Source organism: Hemitrygon akajei, chromosome 30, assembly GCF_048418815.1.
Source record: "Hemitrygon akajei chromosome 30, sHemAka1.3, whole genome shotgun sequence".
Lineage (NCBI taxonomy): Eukaryota > Metazoa > Chordata > Chondrichthyes > Myliobatiformes > Dasyatidae > Hemitrygon > Hemitrygon akajei.
This window is the reverse complement of record NC_133153.1, coordinates 42,032,707-42,053,846: the sequence shown is the minus strand read 5'-3', so window position 1 is coordinate 42,053,846 and position 21,140 is coordinate 42,032,707. Positions and strand designations below refer to the sequence as shown.

Here is a 21,140-nt window from a genome sequence, read left to right as displayed (position 1 = left end):
AAATTTTCTATGTACTGTTTCAATCTTATTGATATCTTTCCTATAGGTAAATTCCTAGAGTTGCACACAATACCCCATATTAGGCCTCACCAATGTTTTACAACTTCAGCTTCTGCAGTGGCATTTTTTAGACCTTGCATTTGCAGATATAAGACACTATGATTTCTTGATTACTTAATTACTAAATTATTGATTAGAAGCTTTATTTAAAGATCTTTAATGCATGGATATTTTAATGAAAACTGAACTCTTCATTATAAAGTGAAATTTATTTTCTGTCGATTATCAGTGAGTTTAAATCTGTAGAATTGTGGATTTATTCAATAATATTGCTTCCTGTCCACTACAAGCAGTATTCATCAAATCATCTTGTACACATGGTAAAATAGTGAATATATTGTCTTTCTATAGTACTCAAGCTTGAGAGGATACTGACACAGTTTACAAAAACACCAGATGATTTGAATTCAGATGCGTATGAGAATGGGGTTAGGTTCTGTTCTCCCAGACATGATCTGAACTCCTTCATCCAACTCTTCCCCATGCTCCACCACCTCCTCCAAATGAAATTGTGTGGGATAAGCTACAGTCTTAGTTTCATGAATTTCCTTCTCTTGTCACTGGTATTGTACTTCTCAATATCCCTTAAATCCTTTTTGTAGTTAATCCCCTTAAGACTATAAGATTTAGGAGCAGAATTAGGCCACTTGGTCCATCAAGTCTACTCCACCATTTCATCATAGCTGATCCACTTCCCTCTCAGACCCCAATCTCCTGCCATTTCCCTATATCCCTTCCTGCCCTGACTAATCACGAATCTATCAACCTCTGCCTTAAATATATCCAAAGTTTTGGTCTCCGGACCTGCCTGTGACAATGAATTCCACAGATTCACAACTCTCTTTAACCCAAGGCTAAAGAAACTCCTCCTCATCTCTGTTCTAAATGGTCATCCCTCTATTCTGAGGCTGTGTTCTCTGGTCCTGACTTCCCCATCTTCTCCACATTCTCTCTATCAAGGCCTTTCACCATTCGATAGGTTTCAATGGGGAAATCCCCCCTCATTGTTCTGAATTCCAGTGAGTACAGGCCCAGAGCCAACAAACGTTCCTCATATGATAAGCCTTTCAATCTGATTACCATTTTTGTGAACCTCCTTTGAACCCTTTCCAATGTCAGTACATCCTTTCTTAGATAAGGGGCCCGAAACTGCTCACAATACTCCCAGTGCCTTATAAAGCCTCAACATTGCATCCTTGCTTTTATATTCTAGTCCTCTCAAAATGAATGCCAATGTTGCATTTGCCTTCCTCACCACTGACTTAACCTGCAAGTTAGCCTTTAGGGAATGCTGCATGAGGACTCCCAAGTCCCTTTGCATCTCAGCGATATACCCTGCTTTAACCTGTAATTGAGGGGTTCATCTCAGCTCAATCAGATATCGAGTTCATAAATAAATTACAAGGTTTTATCAAAGGGAGGCAGTTTATCTGTTGTACAGAGGATATTGGGTGCTTCTGGTATTGAAGGAATTTTGCCCTAAATGTAATGCATACCTGTTAAAGTTTCTGAGTTCTCTAGTACACCAGAGGTAAGATTTGTTCTTTCTGACTTTTGAAAGATTACCTGCTTTGCTTTAATGCAATATTATATAATGCACATAATATAACACTCATTTATTTTATGAAAATACTCTTTACACAAATTATTGTAATACTCTGCTTGCATTCTCTAAATAAACACTGGCTATATTGTGAAAATTTACATTTAGAATAGTTTGCAAACCTTGCAAGAACTCCCCATCTTGTCAGTGCAGGTCACCATTAGCAGATTCCATCTAGGGAAACTTCCTTATTTACAGATATTAAATATACAATATTAAGAAAATACAGATCATGTTATTTACACAATGCAAACAAAGTTAACCTGCAAGGCTTCCATGAGAAGCTTGTCTGTCCTCATGTTCTTGCTAATTTAACATATTGCAGAATGAAAGCTTAGGTTTGAGTGAATCTTGCCTCTGACAAAAACTTTAAACAGAGAAAGCACACACATCTTGATGTACCGGTACTTTGAATCTGCAAACTGCTAAGTTCAATTATTATTCCAGTCTTCTAATTGAGTCACATTTTTCCATAGGTAGACAAAAAATATTTACTTGTATATATTTTCTCAATTATACAGAGCTTACGTAATTTAAATATACTCACAAAGCATACTTTGAAAGACCCATACTACTACAACACTAGTTTATATTGTATAATTATGCTCCATGTAAATTATGTTTACTTGAACTTTAATTTTTCATGAGCTTAAGACATTGCAACATTTAACAGAGTAATTGATTCATTAGAACAAAGCAAAGTGCTGTCTTTTCTTTAACCACACTTTGATGAACTGCCCACCTCCAGTAATGCACATTAGTCTTGGTATTCTTAAATGCCAACCCAGCAAGATCAACCCTATTATGTTTATTTATTGAGATACAGCGTGGAATAGGCCCTTCCTGCCCTTCGAGCCACACCGCCCAGCAACCCTCTGATTTGATCCTAGCCTAATCACGGGACAATTCACAACCAGTACTTTGGACTGTGGGAGGAAACCGGAGCACCCGAAGGAAACCCACACAGTCACGGGGAGAACGTACGAACTCCTTACAGGCAGCGGTGGGAAATGAACCCAGGTTGTGCTAACCACTATGCTACTGTGCCATCCAGAGGCTACATGAGGAAGGGGTGGGGGGGGGGGGAGGTTAGAATTCAGCAGGTAAGATGCCTATGATAAAGATGATCTGCAGGAACAGTGACATTCACAGTATAAAAAAACAATAATTCTTGATACATGTTTGATTTTTATCATCGTACTTGTGATTTCTAAAGTGATGTATAGGTCCAGAGGAGAATTGTTGCTCCTTACTTCACCTCTGCCTATATCTATCTTTCTGATTAGACATTAAAATGAAACCTGTCAGATGAATCCTGTGGTACTATTTTAAAGAAGATTAAGGTATATGCTCCTTTCCCTGAGCCAACATTATCTATCAACAAATGTCACTTAAAAGGCAATATTGTTTTATTTTAATGGAAGTGTTCTGTGTACAACAGGCTGACCTGTTTCCTTCATTTACAACAGTGTCTATAGTTCAGAACAACTTCATTGGCTACTGAGAGCTTTAGGACGTCCTAAGCTCTGTAACATCTTTTGCAAAAAGTTAGTGTGCAGATATTCCTGGTAATTGTTGTTTATTGCTTGGGGAATTAAAGATAAAATAGGGAAGGCAGGTTTCTGAATGTCTATATCATCAAAATCATATCTGGAATATTGCCCATAGTATCAGTCTCCTTATTTCAGAGAAGGTGGGTGGGTTACCTGACAATGAAATGTTCACCAGGCTAGCTGAGATTCTCAGGAGTTCAATGGAGTGAGAGGGTACTTGACACACATAAGATCCTGAGGACCTTTGACAAAATGGATATGGAGAGAATGTTTCCTCTTACAGGGGTTAAGAGGAGATTCCCATTTATGATAGAGGTGACACAATTTATTTCCCTGCAGAAGGCCATGAGTCTTTGGAACTCTGTCCTTCACAGGTTGGTGGAAGCAGCGTCTTTAAATATTTTTAAGCCAGAGGTAGATAGATTCTTGATAAAGTCTGGGTAGGATGTGGAAAGTTACCACAGCTCGATGAAAATGCAGAGTTGAAGGTGCAATCAAATGTGTCATTATCTTATTAAATGACTGAGCAGGCTTGAGAACCAGGCACTTATCTTAGTTCTGTAAGTTTGTAATTGGGACTTAGTAACAATGTTATTTTTACATTAAATTAATGATTGCCTTTGACATAGATATTCAAAGTACTGACTGGCAGCCAAAACCATGTTAATACTTGCCTGCATTCACAATCTACACGTTATTACAGAGTATTTTCATCTCTGCTAAAGATCATCAGTAAGAACAACCATCGTCAAGTAAGGACATGATCAAAGAATACCTGCAAAAGCAGATAAGAAGCCAACAAGAACAGTGCAGAATTGGATCAGAATAATAGTCTTTGCAGAAGTAGGGGCTTGTGGAGCTTGCAATCAGCCATGTCTTTCTGAAATTGGAAATATTGCATACATACCTATCCTTTGTATCTACTGAATTCACCATAATGCTCTTATTCTGTCAACCATGCAAGACAGACCAAGGCACTGCATTTATTTTCTGTTATTTCCTCTTCCTTTTAATACAATCTGACTTTTCAGCTGAAGGCAGGCTTATATGAATCCCTAGATGCAGCATAATATCTAAAACTAGCCTGGAGGAAAATACATATATTTGAAATTTACAACATATGAAGTTAGATTATTAAAATGAATCTATATTTCTCAGTACATCACATTTAAGGAGACACTGATTCACAATAAGGATTAATCCACAGAGTTGAGAGCGCCCTCTTCTTTGTGGTGGCGTGTTGGGGAGGAAGCATTAAGAAGAAGGACGCCTCACGTCTTAATAAGCTGATAAGGAAGGCGGGCTCTGTCGTGGGCAAAGTACTGGAGAGTTTAACATCGGTAGCTGAGCGAAGGGCGCTGAGTAGGCTACGGTCAATTATGGAAAACCCTGAACATCCTCTACATAGCACCATCCAGAGACAGAGAAGCAGTTTCAGCGACAGGTTACTGTCGATGCAATGCTCCTCAGACAGGATGAAGAGGTCAATACTCCCCAATGCCATTAGGCTTTACAATTCAACTGCCAGGATTTAAGAACTTTTTTTTTAAAGCTATTATTAATGCTTTTTGAGTTAGTGATTTAGATGCATATCATATTATTACTGAGTTAAGTATTGTATGTAATGAGTTTTTGCTACAACAAGTGTATGGGACATTGGAAAAAATGTTGAATTTCCCCATGGGGATGAATAAAGTATCTATCTATCTATCTATCTATCTATCTATCTATCTATCTATCTAACTCTTCTTTTAAAACAATGAATGCCATTTCTACCTTCATTGCAATAAAACGTACAATAAACACATGAATATGGGAGGGCTTGACACCATTCTGAATCCAAAACCATATCACTGTGGATGAAGGGTCTCGGCCTGAAGCATCAACTATTTGCTCATTTCCATAGATGCTGCCTAACCTGCTGAGTTCCTCCAGCATCTTATGTGTGCTTCATTGTGACTGTGTCAGCAAGGAATGGGCATTTCAATGGATTTCAGTGAGCAAATTTGGCACTACCAGAGTGTGGTGTGAACACTAATTTTAAAATAAGTTTTTAAAAATTATTTTCCCAGCTGCTGGTATCTTGCAGCTTGACTGTAGACAGGAGGAAAACTTTTGGGCTTGATATCAATGCATAGTGTTGGGAAATCATTCTGATGCCTGAAAGTTACTAGTTCAATTCAGTTGTAAATATAGGCAATCCCTAAGTTATGTAATGTTTCCATTCCTGAGAACAGTCCATAACCTGATTTCTCCACCTTCATTTTCTGTATCAACCCAAATTGTATCTCTCTACATACACTTGGTATAATTCTTCCATTTCATTGGATATTTACCCTGACACTACCTATAATTAAACTAATAGAATATATTGTATGCTGTATCCAATCTTTAATGAGTATCACAAAATATTTTATCTTTCTTACTACCTTGAAAATTGTATAGGAAAATTTGTGTAAAGGCAGATTTCCATAAATCAGGAAATCTTTTACCTGGGGATCCCCGATGTGGCTTTGACTAGGAGACCGCTGCCCCAGTACAGGTAGCCTCTGGGTTATGTAAGAGTTCTGTTCCTGAAAATTTGTTGTAAGCTGATTCCTTAGTCAGAAATGAACAATTTCAAAGCAAGTCGATGAGCATGAATATTTATTTATTTTCTTCCTCACAGTAGTTACAATGGTACAGAACCAGAATGTCCCACATCCAGAGGCTAGATTTGGTGACCTTAATGGTGGATGTGACATTGAATGATAAAGCATGTTACAAGTGTCAATAAAAGAGATTGCCTTGTCAGTTTCCAAACCAAATCTCTTAAATGGCCTCCTGCTGTGAATCAACAAAAAGCCTTCTTAGATACCTGAGGGCATGCATTTAAATTGAGGAGGTAATTTCAAAGGAGCTGTGAGGGCAAATACTTTTACACAGACTGGTGGGTATCTGGGGTGGTGATAGAGGCAGAAACATTAGAGACTTTTAAGAGATGTTTAGATCAGTACAAATAGGAGAAGAATGAAAGGATATGAGATACAGGCAGAAGAGAATAGTTTAGTTGGCCATTTGATGACCAATTTAATTGGTTTGGTGCAACATTGTGAGCCGGTGGGCCTGTTCCTGTCTGTACCTTTCTTTGTTCTAAGACAATATATCTGTTTGATTACCGTAGGGAGATTAGATGTAATGAATTTTTGATGACTTTTGAATTTGTTAGCTGCTACCTCTTTTCCCTTACTCTAAAAGATGTTTGCATTTCTCTCACTAACTTTCCTATGTTGAAAAATAAATTCTTACTTAGAGAATGTGACCCCTAGTTTGAGATTCCTTAACCTAAGAAAACAACCTGCCAGTGTTGTTGCTGTTGAGTCATCAAAGAATTCTGTAAGTTTCAATATGATCACCCACCCTTCTTTCAGATTGTAGAGAACAGATGCCTAGCTTACTCAATCTCTCTTCCTAAAACAGACTAGGAACCAGTTTATTCTATACCATCTTATTCACAATGGGCCATTGCTTCGCCAACCTTTGCACCATTTTTGTTTGTATCTATGTTCATGGAAAAATGGACAAAGTTTTTCTTAAATTTCTCTGCCATGTTCTTAATGTACTATAAGGGTTCCATGTTTACCCTCATTAATCTTTTATTTCATAGATACATCATGGTAGTGTAGTGGTTAGCGTAACACTATTATAGTGCCAGTGTCCCAGGTTCAATTCTTGCTGCTGTTTGTACGTTCTCCCTGTGATCATGTGGGTTTCCTCTGGGTGCTCCAGTTTCGTCCCACATTCCAAAGTTGTTTGGATTTTCTTTATTTAGAAATGCAGTGTGGAATAGCTCCATGGCTTGAATGGCCCTTCAAGCCATGCTACGCAGCACCCTGACAACTCCCAATTTAACCCTTACCTAATCATGGGGCAATTTACAATAACCAATAACCAACAACCCTGCAGTCAACCTCAGTAAGACTAAAGAACTGATTGTGGACCTTAGAAAGTGTAAGACGAAGGAAAATGCACCACTCCTCATAGAGGGATCATAAGTGGAGAGAGTGAGCAATTTCAATTTCCTTGGTGTCAATATCTTTGATGACATAACCTGGACCCAACATGTCGATGCAGTTATAGAGAAGGCACAACAGCAGCTATATTTCATTAGGAATTTGAGGAGATTTAGTATGTCACCAAAAACAGTCACAAATTTCAACACATGCTCTGAGCAGAGAATTCTAACTGGCTGCAGCACAGTCTGTAATGGTGGGGTGGGGGGGGGGGGGGTGCTACAGGATCGAAGTAAATTGCACAGAGTTGTAAGACCATAAGATATAGGAGCAGAATTAGGCCATTTGGCTCATTGAATCTGCTCTGCCATTTCATCATGGCTGATCCAATTTTCCTCTCAGCCCCAATCTCTTGTCTTCTCCCCATATCTCTTCATGTCCTGACCAATCAAGATCTATCAACCTCTGCCTTAAATAGTTCATCCACCATTTTGTTGCCCCCATTACTACCTCTCCAGTATTGTTTACAGTTTTTCTACTCTCACCTCTCTTTTACACTTTATGTATCTGAAGAAACTTTTGGTATCCTCTTCAATATTATTGACTAGCTTACTTTCATATTCCATCTTTAACTTCTTATTGATTTTTTTTAGTTATCTTCTGTTGGCTTTTAAAAGATGCCCAAACCTCTAACTTTGCACTAATTTTTGCTCTATTATGTGCCCTCTTTTTGGCTTTTATGTTGGCTTTGGCCTCTTGTTAGCCATGGTTGTGTCATCTTTCCTTTAGAATACTTCTTCTTTGAGATGTATATATCCTGTGCCTTCCAAATTGCTTCCAGAAATTCATTTTTTACCAATAGAGCAACACCATCTCTTCTGTCTTCCTGCCTATCCTTTCAATACAATGTGTATCCTTCCACATTGAACTCACAGCTGTGATCTTCTTTTAGCCATGATTCAGTGATGCCTACATCATCATACCTGCCAATCTGCAACTGTGCTGCAAGTTCATCTACTGCACACATTCAGATATAACACCGTCAGTCCTGAGTTTTCGATTTTGTCGCACCATGTTCAACCTTTCGATTCCTGACTTTGTCTGAGGTCTTACCTACACCTGCCTCCACAACCTCTCCACTAATTGTTCTGGCACTCTGGTTCCCATCCCCCTGCAATTCTAGTTTAAACCCCACCGTGCAGCGTTAAGAAACCTTCCCGCTAGGATATTAGTCACCCTCCATTTCAGGTGCAAACTGCCCCTTCTGTACAGGTCCCACCTTCCCTGGAAGAGAGCCCAATGATCCAAAAATCTTATGCCCTCCCTCTTACACCAACTTCTTAGCCACATATTAAACTGTATAATCTTCCTAGTTTTGGCCTCACTAGCATTAATTGTAAAATTAGTCAGCTCCATCATGGACACTAGCCTCCTTAATATCCAGGATATCTTCAAGGAGCTGTGCCTTAAAAAGGTGGCGTGCATCATTAAGGGCCACTATCAGCCAGGACATGCCCTCGTGTCATTGCTACCATCAGGAAGGAGGTACAGAATCCTGAAAGCAACACTCAATGATTCAGGACCAGCTTCTTCCCCTCTGCCATCTGATTTCTGAATGGACCTTGAACCCATGAACACGACCTCACTACTTTTTTGTTTCTATTTTATTGCATGACTTATTTGATTAAACCTGCTTCAGATCCTGATATTAACCAGTTGGTTAACCAGTTTGGATACTGGGAGGAAACCAGAGCACCCAGAGAAAACCCACACATTTTCGGGGGAGGGTGTACAGACTCCTAATAGAGGATGCTGGGATTCAACTCTGAACTCTGAGGCCCTGATCTGTAACAGCGTTGTGCTAGTCACTATGCTACTGTGGCGCCCATTTATTTGGTCTTATGGGTGTAATTGGGCAGCACAGACTTGTTGGACCAAAGAGCCTTATACCATGCTGTACCTAAAGAGATCAAAGCTTTCACAGTTTATGATTATGTTGAGCAAGTGACATGGTGCCCCTGCAGTTGATGAAAGAAATATCAGGCAAGTGGCAGATGCCTCCCCTGCAGTCAATTGAAGGACGGCTCAAGCAACAGAATGAGGCAGATAGCTGTCTGTCTACTGATGCAAATATTCCAGGTGATTTGTAACAGGAGGCTAGCATTCACTTTCAGGTGATAAGTGATGAGGATCCTGTATTTCCTACAGCACCAAATGTCAATGAGGTGACCAGTGTCCTCTGTAATCACTATAACAGAATGTCACAAATGATATATATGAGAAGCCCTTATAGTTAACTTCATGACCCCAATACATTTGAATTTTATCTATATTTGGTCCAATGTTTGATTGGTTTATAGTCACCACAGAAAATCAAGGAATCTAAACCAGTCAGCCCAGCTCAATGCATTGAATCACTTTAAAGAAAAACACTGAACTTATTTAACAGGAATTAATCTTACTTTTCCAAAAGGATCCATAAAATAAAGACCATAGTGTTGCTAAGTGTTCAGCTCCTCAAAGTCAGACAGCTGCTTCATTTGTTCCACCTGCATCGAATGTCTTCTCACCAGCTTCTTCTTGGCTTTCATGTCATTTCGCTTTGGTGAAGATGGTGCCATGGGAACCACGGACTTCAAGCACATGGTCAGCGGGGATGAAGGCTTGCTGTTGCACCCAATGTCAGGGATGGGTGGGTTGGGATTGACGTTCAGTGGGGGCAGATGTCCAGGCCTTGTGTGAGAGATGTGATCCAGAAGAAGTGTTCCAGAACCTCGTCTTTCAAGAAGACCTGGGGGTCTGCGGCGAACAGATCCAGGTGATGTGCTGGAGATGCTGTCTAAAGACTCACGGGAACTGTTCAACAAGGTCAAAGGAGAGGTGTTGTGTTTCTTTCTTTCAAAAGTGACTTTTACTGTATCAAATGGATTGGTAACTGAATCTGAATAAAGCTGGGAGTCTGAATCATAGTGGTCGTTGCCCAGTCTTCTGCGGTGGACAGTGTCCCGCAAGCTCACTTGGCCAGTTGAAGCAAAGCTGCTGACACTGTCTTGCTCAGAAGGCAAGGTGCTTCTTCGAGCTAAAGGCTGGTGCTGAGCTTGATTCTTCTCGTAGGACTGCTTCCGGGAAACTGGCGCCGATGTGGAGGGAGTCCTGGAAGTCGAGTCACCGACAAACGGGAATGTAGATGGGTCTTTACTCTCTATGCTGTTGGTCCTGGACAATGTGGTTCGCTTGGGCAGAGTCAACCCATTGATTCCCTGCATGATCTCCTCATCTGGGCTAACTCTTTTGCTCTCTTCCTGGTAAGCAGAAGCTGCTAAGACAGATGGAGCAACCAAACCCCAGGGCTCTGACTGAAGCCTCTTTAACTGTGGCAGCCGTGTCCCGATTCTTTTCGGATTGGCTTTTCTGGTGGGGGAGCCCAGATCGTTGTGTGGTTTGCTGGTGTAACTTGTAGTCTGATGTGAGATAACTTGGAAGTTAAAGGATTTCTCATCTTCCTGCTCACTGGTAGGCGATGGAGTCAAAGATGTCTTGAGCTCAATATCAGATGGGGACATACACAGTGGCATATGTCTCTCTTCCAACTCTGGAGATGGTGGGACATTTAGATACTGCTTTGTTGTTTTAGTACCAGAAGGAGATTTATCAGTAGTTATTATTATGACTTCTTTCCCTTTGGCTTTGCAGGCATTCAGCAGACATTTAAGGACCTCTTTGTCATCTGTGTTGATGGCATAAACCAGCGCTGAAGCCCCCGAATGATCCTCCAAACTTGGATCAGCTCCATTGGTCAGCAGCAGGGACACAGCTTCCTCTCCAGCCCTCTCGATGCAGGCATGCATCAGTGCTGTTTTACCAGACTTATCTTGAATGTTTGGGTCTGCTTGATTTTCCAGCAGATATTTGACCATCTTGGCTTTGCTCACACTCTGCTGGTCAATGTGCCTGGTCATGCAAGCCACCATGAGGGCAGTCTCACCCCTTTCATTGCTCTCGTTGATATATGCTCCACCTTCTAACAGAAGTCTGGTTAACCTCAACCTTCCCAACCAGACAGCCTTTAGCAGGGAATTCCCATCAGTCCGTAGTTCAGTAGCATCATCCATAACTGTATTATTGTATATCCTTTGGAAGCCTGATAGACTTGGGTATCTGTGTTAAACAACAAAAGGCAAAAATCAATAATGTTTCTCCAGTTGGAATAATGTCCTCACTCCACATAAAATGTATGTATAAGACCATGAGACACAGGAGCAGAATTAAGCCATTTGGCCCATCGAGTCTGCTCCGCCATTCAATCATGGCTGATTTATGTTCCCTCTTAACTCCATTATCCTGCCTTCTCCCTCTAACATTTAATGCCCTGAATAATCAAAAACCTATCAACCTCCGCTTTAAGCATATCCAATGATTTGGCCTCCACAGCCATCTGTGGTAATGAATTCTGCAGATTTAATATCCTCTGGTAAAGATGTCATTTGCCTGCCTAGAGGTACAAATTAGACGAGTTATAGGGCAGCAGGGTGGCAGTTAGCATAACACTATCACAGTGTAAGCAACCTGTGTTCGATTCCCGCACTGTCTGTGAGGAGTTTGTACGCTCTCCCTGTGACCACATGGGTTTCCTTCCATATCCAAAAGATGTACGTATGGGGTAATAGGGTGTAATTGGGCAGCACAAGCTTGTTGGGATGGAAGGGCCTGGTACCGTGCTGTATCTCTAAACAAAATAAAAATAAATGATAGGTTCTTGGGTTAGGGTCTGGGGTTCAGGCAGGAGGCAGAAATTAAAGATCAGGTTACTCAGTGGTGGATCAGCTTGAGGGGATATGAGGCTGACTCCCACTTCTGTTCTTATGGAGTTTCATTGCTAATTATACACAGTTGGCTGACATCCTAGTACAGTAATCTGAAGAAGTTTAAACATGCCTCATCTATTCTCTCAGATGAGTGTCTCATGAGGAATAGTCAGACAAGTCATGCTTATATCCACAGGAGTTTAGAAAAGTGTGAAAGGATATGATTGAAATATATTTTGAGGATCTTGAGGAGTCTTGACAAAGTGGACGTGGAAAGGAAGTTCTTCTTGTATGAGAAGCTGTAACTAGTGTTCACTGCCTAAAAATAAGGTGTTTTTATTTGACACATAGACAAAATAAATTTACTCCCAGATGATCATAAGTCTTTGAACTCTCTTTCTCAAAGGGGACAGTTCATGGACCCAGTTAGTCAACTCCATGAGTTTCCTATGCTTTCAGATTTCCTCATTGTCTCTAATCTGCTCCAGGTAGTCACACCTTTCAGTCAGTTCTCTTGATCATCTTAAACTTGACCCATTCTCCAAGTAGCAGCCAAACCTACTGCTGCCTGGCCCCACAGATTGGCAAATTCTTCCCTCTACAGTCTGCCTCTCTCTTTCCTTAAACTCATCTCTTCTGCTCTCTTTCCTTAAACCCATCTCCTCCTTGCTCTTTCCTAAAACCCATCTCTGCCTCTCTCTTTCCTTAAACTCTTTGCTACCTCAATCATTCCTTAACCCCATCTCCTCCTCTCTCTTTCCTTAACCCCATCTCCTCCTCTCTCTTTGCTTAACCCTATCTCCTCCTCTTTCTTTCCTTAACCACATCACTGCCTTGGTTTTTCATTAACCCCATCTCTCTCTCTCTTTCCTTAACCCTGTCTGCTCCTCTATCTTTCCTTAAATGCATCTTTGCCTCACTCTTTCCTTAAACCCATCTCTGCCTCACTCTTTTCTTAAACCCATCACTTTGATGGCCACAAAACCACTTGTCCCAGATAACTCCTTAGTATGGTGTGTAGCGGCTTTAGACATATTAGCTAGTTAAAGGCGCAATGTCAATGGGAAGATAGAACATGGAACATTACAGCACAGATCAGTACAGGCTCTTCAGCCCAGAATGTTATAATCTATTCTAAGATTAATCTAATCCTTCCCTCCTACATAGCCCCCCTCCCGTTTTTCTGTTATCTATGTGCTTATCTAAGAGTCTCTTAAGTGCCCCTGATGTATCTTTCTGTACCACCACCCCATAGTGTGTTACACATATCCACCACTCTTTGTGTAAAAAGCCTACCTTTGACAACCACCCTATACTTTCTTCCAATCACCTTAAAATTGTGCCCCTTGTATTAGCCATTTCAGCCCTGGGGGAAAAAATCTCTTCTTGTCCATTCAATCAATGCCTCTTATCATCTTATACATCTCTATTAAGTAACTTCTCATCTTCCTTTAGTCCAAAGAAAAAAACCCTAACTTGCACAGCGTTTCCTCATGAGACAAGACCTCTAATCCAGGCAGCATCCTGGTAAAACCTCCTCTGCACCCTTCTCTGATGCAATCAATAAAATTCCAGCTAATATATCCTTTACCTGACATTGTGAACAGAATTATTACTTACTATACTGTGAATAGTGGGGCACTAGAGAGTGTTAGGTAACAGAGGGATTTAGGAGGATAGTTCATTGAAAGCAGCATCACAGGTAGACAAGGTGGTGAAAAAGGCATTTAGCACACTGGCCTTCATCAGTCAGGGGACTGAGTATAGCAGGTGGAACACTATGTTGCAGATGTGTAAGTCATTGGTGAGGCTGCACTTGGAGTATTGTGTACAGTTTTGATCATCTTGTTATAGGGAAGACGTGGTTAAACTGGAAAAAATGCAGAAAATTATTACAAGGATATAGTCAGGACTAGAGGTCCTGGATTATAGGAAAAGGTTGGCCAGGCTACATCTTTATTCCTTAGCATGCAGGAGAATAAGAGGTAACCTTATAGAAATCCATAAAATTGTAAGAGACATAGGTAAGGTGGACGGAAACAGTCTTTTCTCAGGGTTGGGGAGCCCAAAACTAGAGGGCATAGATTTAGGGTGAGAGGGGAAAGATTTAAAAGGGACCTGACGAGCAACCTTTTTACACGGGGAGTGAAACAAGCTGCCAGGGGAAGTAGTTGAGGCAGGTAGAGTGGTATCATTTAAGAAGCACTTAGATAGTACATGGAGGGGCAGAGTTTTGGGGGGATATGGGCCAAAGACAGGAAATTGGGACTGGTTAAGTGGGCACCATAGACAGCACAGACTGTTTGGGCTGAAGGGCATGTGTATTGTTCTATTACTCTGCAACTTGCTTTCTCTCATATGCTTATCTACTCCCCTTTCATTGTTTGAGTAAGGTGTAAGGTAAGAGAGCCAATTAACTTACCTTTGGTATGTGAGAGGAAGTCAGAGCAGTGAGAACAAACAGATGTAGAGGGAATCGCAGGGAGAATGTGCAACCTCCGTATAAACAACACCTGAGGTGAAGATTGAGCTGATGAGCACTGAGGACAAACTGACATGGTCACAGGGAGAATGTGCAACCTCCATACAAACACCACCTGAGGTGAAGATTGAGCTGATGAGCACTGAGAACAAACAGATGTAGAGGGAATCGCGGGGAGAACGTGCAACCTCCATACAAACACCACCTGAGGTGAAGATTGAGCTGATGAGCACTGAGGACAAACTGACATGGTCACAGGGAGAATGTGCAACCTCCATACAAACACCACCTGAGGTGAAGATTGAGCTGATGAGCACTGAGAACAAACAGATGTAGAGGGAATCGCGGGGAGAACGTGCAACCTCCATACAAACAACACCTGAGGTGAAGATTGAGCTGATGAGCACTGAGGACAAACTGACATGGTCACAGGGAGAACGTGCAACCTCCATACAAACAACACCTGAGGTGAAGATTGAGCTGATGAGCACTGAGAACAAACAGATGTAGAGGGAATCGCGGGGAGAACGTGCAACCTCCATACAAACAACACCTGCGGTGAAGATTGAGCTGATGAGCACTGAGGACAAACTGACATGGTCACAGGGAGAATGTGCAACCTCCATACAAACACCACCTGAGGTGAAGATTGAGCTGATGAGCACTGAGAACAAACAGATGTAGAGGGAATCGCGGGGAGAACGTGCAACCTCCATACAAACAACACCTGCGGTGAAGATTGAGCTGATGAGCACTGAGGACAAACTGACATGGTCACAGGGAGAACGTGCAACCTCCATACAAACAACACCTGAGGTGAAGATTGAGCTGATGAGCACTGAGGACAAACTGACATGGTCACAGGGAGAATGTGCAACCTCCATACAAACAACACCTGAGGTGGGGAGCAGACTTGATGGGCTGAATGACCTTTATACGGTTCCTGTGCTTTATGGTCTTGTGAACCACAGCTGTAATAAATGCTGCTGGCATTGATAGGTGAATTTACACACTTATCATTGTGCTGTCAGAGTGTAGACACAGTAGCTGTGTTTGTACATTTCTTCTTGGGGTCGTGCATTTGCTATTGTTGGTTCTGTCTGATTGGAGTGGTCTGTAGTGGTTAAAACCCTGTGCTGTTAAAGAGAGCTTTGACCATAAAACCATAAGATATAGGAGCAGAATTAGGCCTTTTGGCCCATTGAGTCTGCTCCACCATTTTATCATGGCTGATCAATTTCCCTCTCAGCCCCAATTTCCTACCTTCTCCCTGTATCCCTTCATGCCATGACCAATCAAGAATCTAACAACCCCTGCTTTAAAAATGCCCAATAACTAGACCTCCACAGCCACCTATGGCAATGAATTCCACAGATTCAACACCCTCTGGTAAAAGGAATTCCTCCTCATCTCCATTCTAAAAGGACGTTCCTCTATTCTGAGGCTGTGTCCTCTGGTCTTAGACTTCCCCACCTTAGGAAACATCTCCACATCCACTCTATCGAGGCCTTTCAACATTTGGTAGCTTTCAATGATATCCCCTACCCATACTTCTGAATTCCAGTGAGTGCAGGCCCAGAGTCATCAAACACTCTTCATATGACAAGCCTTTCAATTCCAAAATCATTTTCATGAACCTGCTTTGAACCCTCTCCAATGTCAGCACATCCTTTCTTGCATATGGGGTCCAAAGCTGCTCACAATACTCCAAGAGACGTCCTACCAGTGCCTATAGAGCCTCAGTATTACATCTTTGCTTTTATGTTCTAGTCTTCTCGAAATAAATGCTAACGTTGCACTTGCCTTCTTCACCACCGACCCAAACTACCAATTCCCCTTTAGGGGATCTTGCACTCGGATTCCCAAGTCCCTTTGCACCTCAGGTTTCTGAATTTTCTCTCCGCTTGCTGGTCACAGTGAAGTGGAAGGTGGTTTCCTTCAATAGCAGGTTCAGTATAATCGCATTTCAGTGCAACTAAGTTATTTTCAAATAGTAATTATGTTCATGCTCGACCAATTATGAACCTTCAAAATGTCCCAGTCTAGCGGTCTAAGATGCAGCAATTCTGGTGTTGGACGGTAGATGGCGGTAAAGTCCATGGGAGCGTGGACAACCGCAGAGCTCCGCATTTGCGTTTGCCCCGAGGATGTTTCCAGCTGCTGATACTGGAATTATAATACTTCAGTGTGTTTTACAGTGGCACCATACAGATCACAGTAGAACAACGTGCTTGGAACCACTAACCGCTTAACAACTCACACCAACGCGAGTGCAGAAAATTACAAAAAGCACCAGAATCGATCCTGATTTGAATTCCAAATGCACTGGAGAGATTTATTAATACTGTCGGGTGTGGGTGAACCACTTGTAAGAGTTTTACCAATCACAGCCTTTAGTTTTATCAGTCACAATTGTTCTCATCTATAAAACTCTCCGCAGCACACACAAAATGTTGGAGGAACTCAGCAGGCCAGGCAGCATCTCTGGAGAAGAGTAAACAGTCGACATTATGAAATGCAAATGAAGGGTCTCGGCTCGAAACGTCGACTGTTTACTTTGTTCCAAAGATGCTACCTTGCCTGCAGAGTTCCTCTAGCATTTTGTGAGTGTTGCTTTGATTTCCAACATTTGCAGATTTTCTCGTGTTTATAAAACACTCCGCATCCCAATGTTGATAGCTGTAATGGAATCGATAAAGTTTTAATAATGCAAGATCATTAAAGGGGTCTGTTTGTCCCATTGAATCTGCTTGAAGAGCCATCCAGTCGCTCCCGTTCTCCTCTCCTTCCATGTAGGCATGAAAAAAAATTTCTCCTCGAGTGCCTGAACACTTGACATTTGAAAGCTCCGAGTAACTGGTCCCACCGCCCTCCAGACCAAACCATTCACTGCTTGAAAGAAAATATTTGCTTGTCAGTTTAAATCTGCGTCTTCTGCTCCTTGAACCAGTTACTGGGAGTACGTCCCCTGCATTCCATCTATCTAAAGCAACCCTGATCGGGTGCACCTCTTGCCAGATCTCCCAACTTATCTGAACGCGGAGGGAAACAGCAGCGTGTCCTGAACCTTCCACTCCGTAGCCAGACCCTCACCATCACATCTCTGCAGCGAGGAATCTCCCGCTTGGCAGCCATCTCCAGGGCACTCACTCTGAAAGGAGAACGTCTCCAGGAAAAGACCGATATGCATTGATTGACAAACCTGTCTTTGATTTACTTAATCGTTCTCCTGGTTCAATCCACATGTTTTTATTTCAGTTAAAACATTTAACGTTAATTAAATATAAGTTTTAATAATATAATAACCCACCGGGACTAAAACTATTTAATTCTTAAAGAAAAATACGAGGAATGTCTTTATTCCACAAGGAACTGTTATTAATTAAGTAAATTCAAAATATCAGCACTCATTCACTCGGAATTGCAATGTATAAACCAAAACGAAAATAATGGAAGGGGCTGTTTTGCCCCTATGGTTTATTATGGGGAAGCGTGTGTCGGGCATTAGATGCCGAGGTGTCGGTCCGTATGAGGATATAAAAAGGTTGGAGTAATAGAGGGCCCGAATGTCTTGAGGCAGGGACCAGACAGGTATCGAGGTAGACAGACAAACCGACAGAAACGCAGAGAGAAAAAGAGACAAAGAATATGCCAGCCAAATACCAGGGACGGGCCAAGAGCCGTAGTCCGGGAATGAGCCGCTGTCCACGGTGCTGATCTCTCAGCTTTCCTACAAACACTTTCATTAGCAAACACGAGGAAATCTGCAGATGCTGGAAATTCAAACAACAACACACACAAAATGCTGGTGGAACACAGCAGGCTAGGCAGCATCTATAGGGAGAAGCACTGTCGACGTTTCGGGCCGAGACCCTTCGTAAGGACTAACCGAAAACACTTTCATTAATTTTGTTTCCTGGTGTTAAATCTCTCTCCTTTCACTCTGTACACCAGATCACACACATTTCGCCATTCACTTTCTCCAAATAGACCCCCTTCTTCCAGTGCATATTAAACCAACCAATGCAACACACGCAGAATCCCGGAGGAACTCGGGCAGCATCCATGGAAATAAACAAACAGTTGACGTTTCGAGACGAGACCCTTCTGCAGGACTGGAGGGGAAGGAGGAAGATGCTACATAAAAAGATAGGGGCAGAGGAAGGGGATAGGTGAAGCCAGGTGAGTGGGGAGGGTCAAGGACTGGAGAGGACAGAATCTGATAGGAGGGGAGAGTGGACCATAGGAGGAAGGGACCGGGGGAAGTGAGAAGAGGTAGGAGGCCAGAGTGGGGGATAGAAGAAGAGGGGAGGGGGAGAATATTTTTCTTACTGGAAGGAGAAATCCATCAGGCTGGAGTCGACGCAGATGGAATATAAGGAGTTATTCCTTTACCCACCCGAGGGCGAACTGATTGTGGCACAAGACGAGGCCATGGAACGACATGTCGGAACGGGAATGGGAATTACCATGTTTGTCTACCAGGAAGTTCCGCTTTTTTCGAGCTAAACTTTAAATCTGGCCGTCACTCCACAGATGCTGTTTGACCTTTTGAGAATTCCCGGTATTTATTCATTAGATTGTTGTGTAGCCACTTAACTCGCCCCATCCTCAGTATCTCTCTCCTCCACCCCCCCCCCCATGTGGAGGACAGCTCTTGTGCTGCCCGTGGTGCTCCGTGCCAGCTCACTCTGCAGCCATCTGTTCACCGTTCGCTGTAATTCTTGTGCTGTCTCTCACATCAAGACTCTGTCTTCCAAAGTGGGTGTCAGAGCACCAGGGGGTGGGGCGGGTTGGTCCTCACCCCTAGCCGAAAGCAGGAGGGAAAGGGAGAGTGGGGATGCTGCCGTCTCCTTTCCCCAGACCCTAGCTTCATCTTACCGAGGGGTTGTCATCCTAACTGGACATGCTTATGAAAGGAAAGGGCGTTCTTGAGCCGTGGGGGTGGGGGGGGGGTGTGCAGTAGCTCCAATATTTCCATTTCCAGCGGGTGGGGGTCAAGCTTGTTCCCCAGGCAGCGAACCATGCTCCCCCAATGAATGATTGGTTGTTTCAATGGCCGGGCCAGTAAATTGCACAACTCCGCTAATGGAAGGAAACCCCGGCAGAAGAGGGGTCTTTTGGTAAATGTTACTGTAAACCAGCCGTACACCGCTGTAGCAAAATAAAAGTGCAATTCTTGGAGGAGAAACCTAACTCTCTCATGGACTAGAGAGAGTTAAAATCACGCCCACACCAAAATTCTTCGCTGTTGCCGAACTGCAATATGTGCCCCCGGAGACAGAACAGGGAGGGGGAGCGGAGACCGTTAACTGTCCAACTAAATACAGTGAAAATGAGCGTATACCCAATTGGCATGCTGAAGTAGATATTCAACAGATTATTGTCCATCGTCCCCTAATATACAGATGGAGCTTACATTTAATAGTATTCATTATCGCGTCTTGATTCAAATTAAATACCATTTTCCTAAAAGGTAGTAAATCAGCAGACTTACAGGTTGGGACGGAGCTCGACAGCGCTGCGGCGTCGGACAGACCATGGTACTTCTGCCCTCGAAATCTCACACAGTCTTGCTCAATTTGGGGTTTAAATCCAAAAATAAAGCGTGCAGAAGTCGATGTGTTTCCTGACTGCGGCAGCACGAAGAGGGACAAACAATGTGTGCGGGTTTACAATTGCAGCACTGACCGAAACAGAACGTTATTTACATTTCGGAAGGAGAGGTGCAGGAATCTTGCGGGTGAGACCTGCCGCTGGGTCTGGACGGCGTTGTTCTGCCTTGTGCTTGTTTGGGGTGAGCTTAGATGAAGAGATAGGGTTTATAAATAACCGTTTCTTTCATTTGTCGAAAGAAGTACGATGGCGTGCGCGTCACACACGTCATCCCCAAAATAAGCACGCAACCAGTGTGGAAAGTATTTTTGCCCCTCTGTTCCCAGAATCAGCTGAAAATAACTCTCCCGTGTAAATAGTTCCTGCTATCCAACGTAACCGAACCTGAAGTGTCTGTGTTGGAGGGAGGGGGCTGGTGTTACAGGTTAATAGGTCTCCAAAGTTTGGACAAAAAATAAACATAACTTCCTTGGAAGTTGTTGATCTTTAAAGGAATAGTCCGGGAGATGTCTGCCCATCTTCTCGGAGGAGCTGGGCAGAGGTTCCTGCCTGACAGAGGCAATTGTGGGAGCAAAGGGTGATGTTGGTTCCTCGACTTTGAATGTTTTATTTTGTGTTGTGCAGTTCGTCATTCTCAGTTGATCTCATGGGCCTGACAGCGCGTTCAAATCGCACCAAACGGCCCTTTGGACAGATTATCAACCATTCTCTTAAACACGAGATATTCAGCAGATGCTGGAAATCCAGAGCAGCACACGGTAGCGTAGTGGTTAGCACAAGGCTTCACGGTAAAGGCGACCCGTCTTTAATTTCTACCGCTGCCTGTATGTTCTCCTCCGTGGCCGCGTGGATTAACCATTCTCTTGAAAGCAGAAGTGTCCTGGTTGTTAATTGTCTACAGCTTTAGAGCTGGAACTGAAATTGAAATTGGTTCATTGTCGTCACATGTACTCAGGTACAGTGAAAACTGGTCTTGCATACACTCCATACAGATCATATCATTACACAGTGCATTGGGGTAGTAAGAGA

General features: G+C 42.6%; 1 protein-coding gene across 5 annotated transcripts in view; it reads right to left on the bottom strand.

The window, feature by feature from the left end:
- The window catches only part of ankrd34c (ankyrin repeat domain 34C), a 35,018-nt gene extending 14,732 nt beyond the window's left edge, over nucleotides 1-20,286 (bottom strand). For 3 of the 5 annotated variants that reach the window (XM_073032703.1, XM_073032705.1, XM_073032706.1), the window contains exons 1-2: nucleotides 18,828-18,897; nucleotides 9,671-11,366 (exon numbers count right to left, since the gene is read on the bottom strand). In XM_073032703.1, the coding sequence (XP_072888804.1) occupies nucleotides 9,710-11,366; nucleotides 18,828-18,844 (1,674 nt within the window). In that variant the 5' untranslated portion in view covers nucleotides 18,845-18,897 and the 3' untranslated portion in view covers nucleotides 9,671-9,709. Of the gene's footprint in view, nucleotides 1-974; nucleotides 11,367-18,827; nucleotides 18,898-19,992 lie in introns of those variants that run through there. The other 2 variants (XM_073032707.1, XM_073032702.1) reach the window with 2 other exon arrangements.
- Nucleotides 20,287-21,140: the final 854 nt, after the last annotated feature.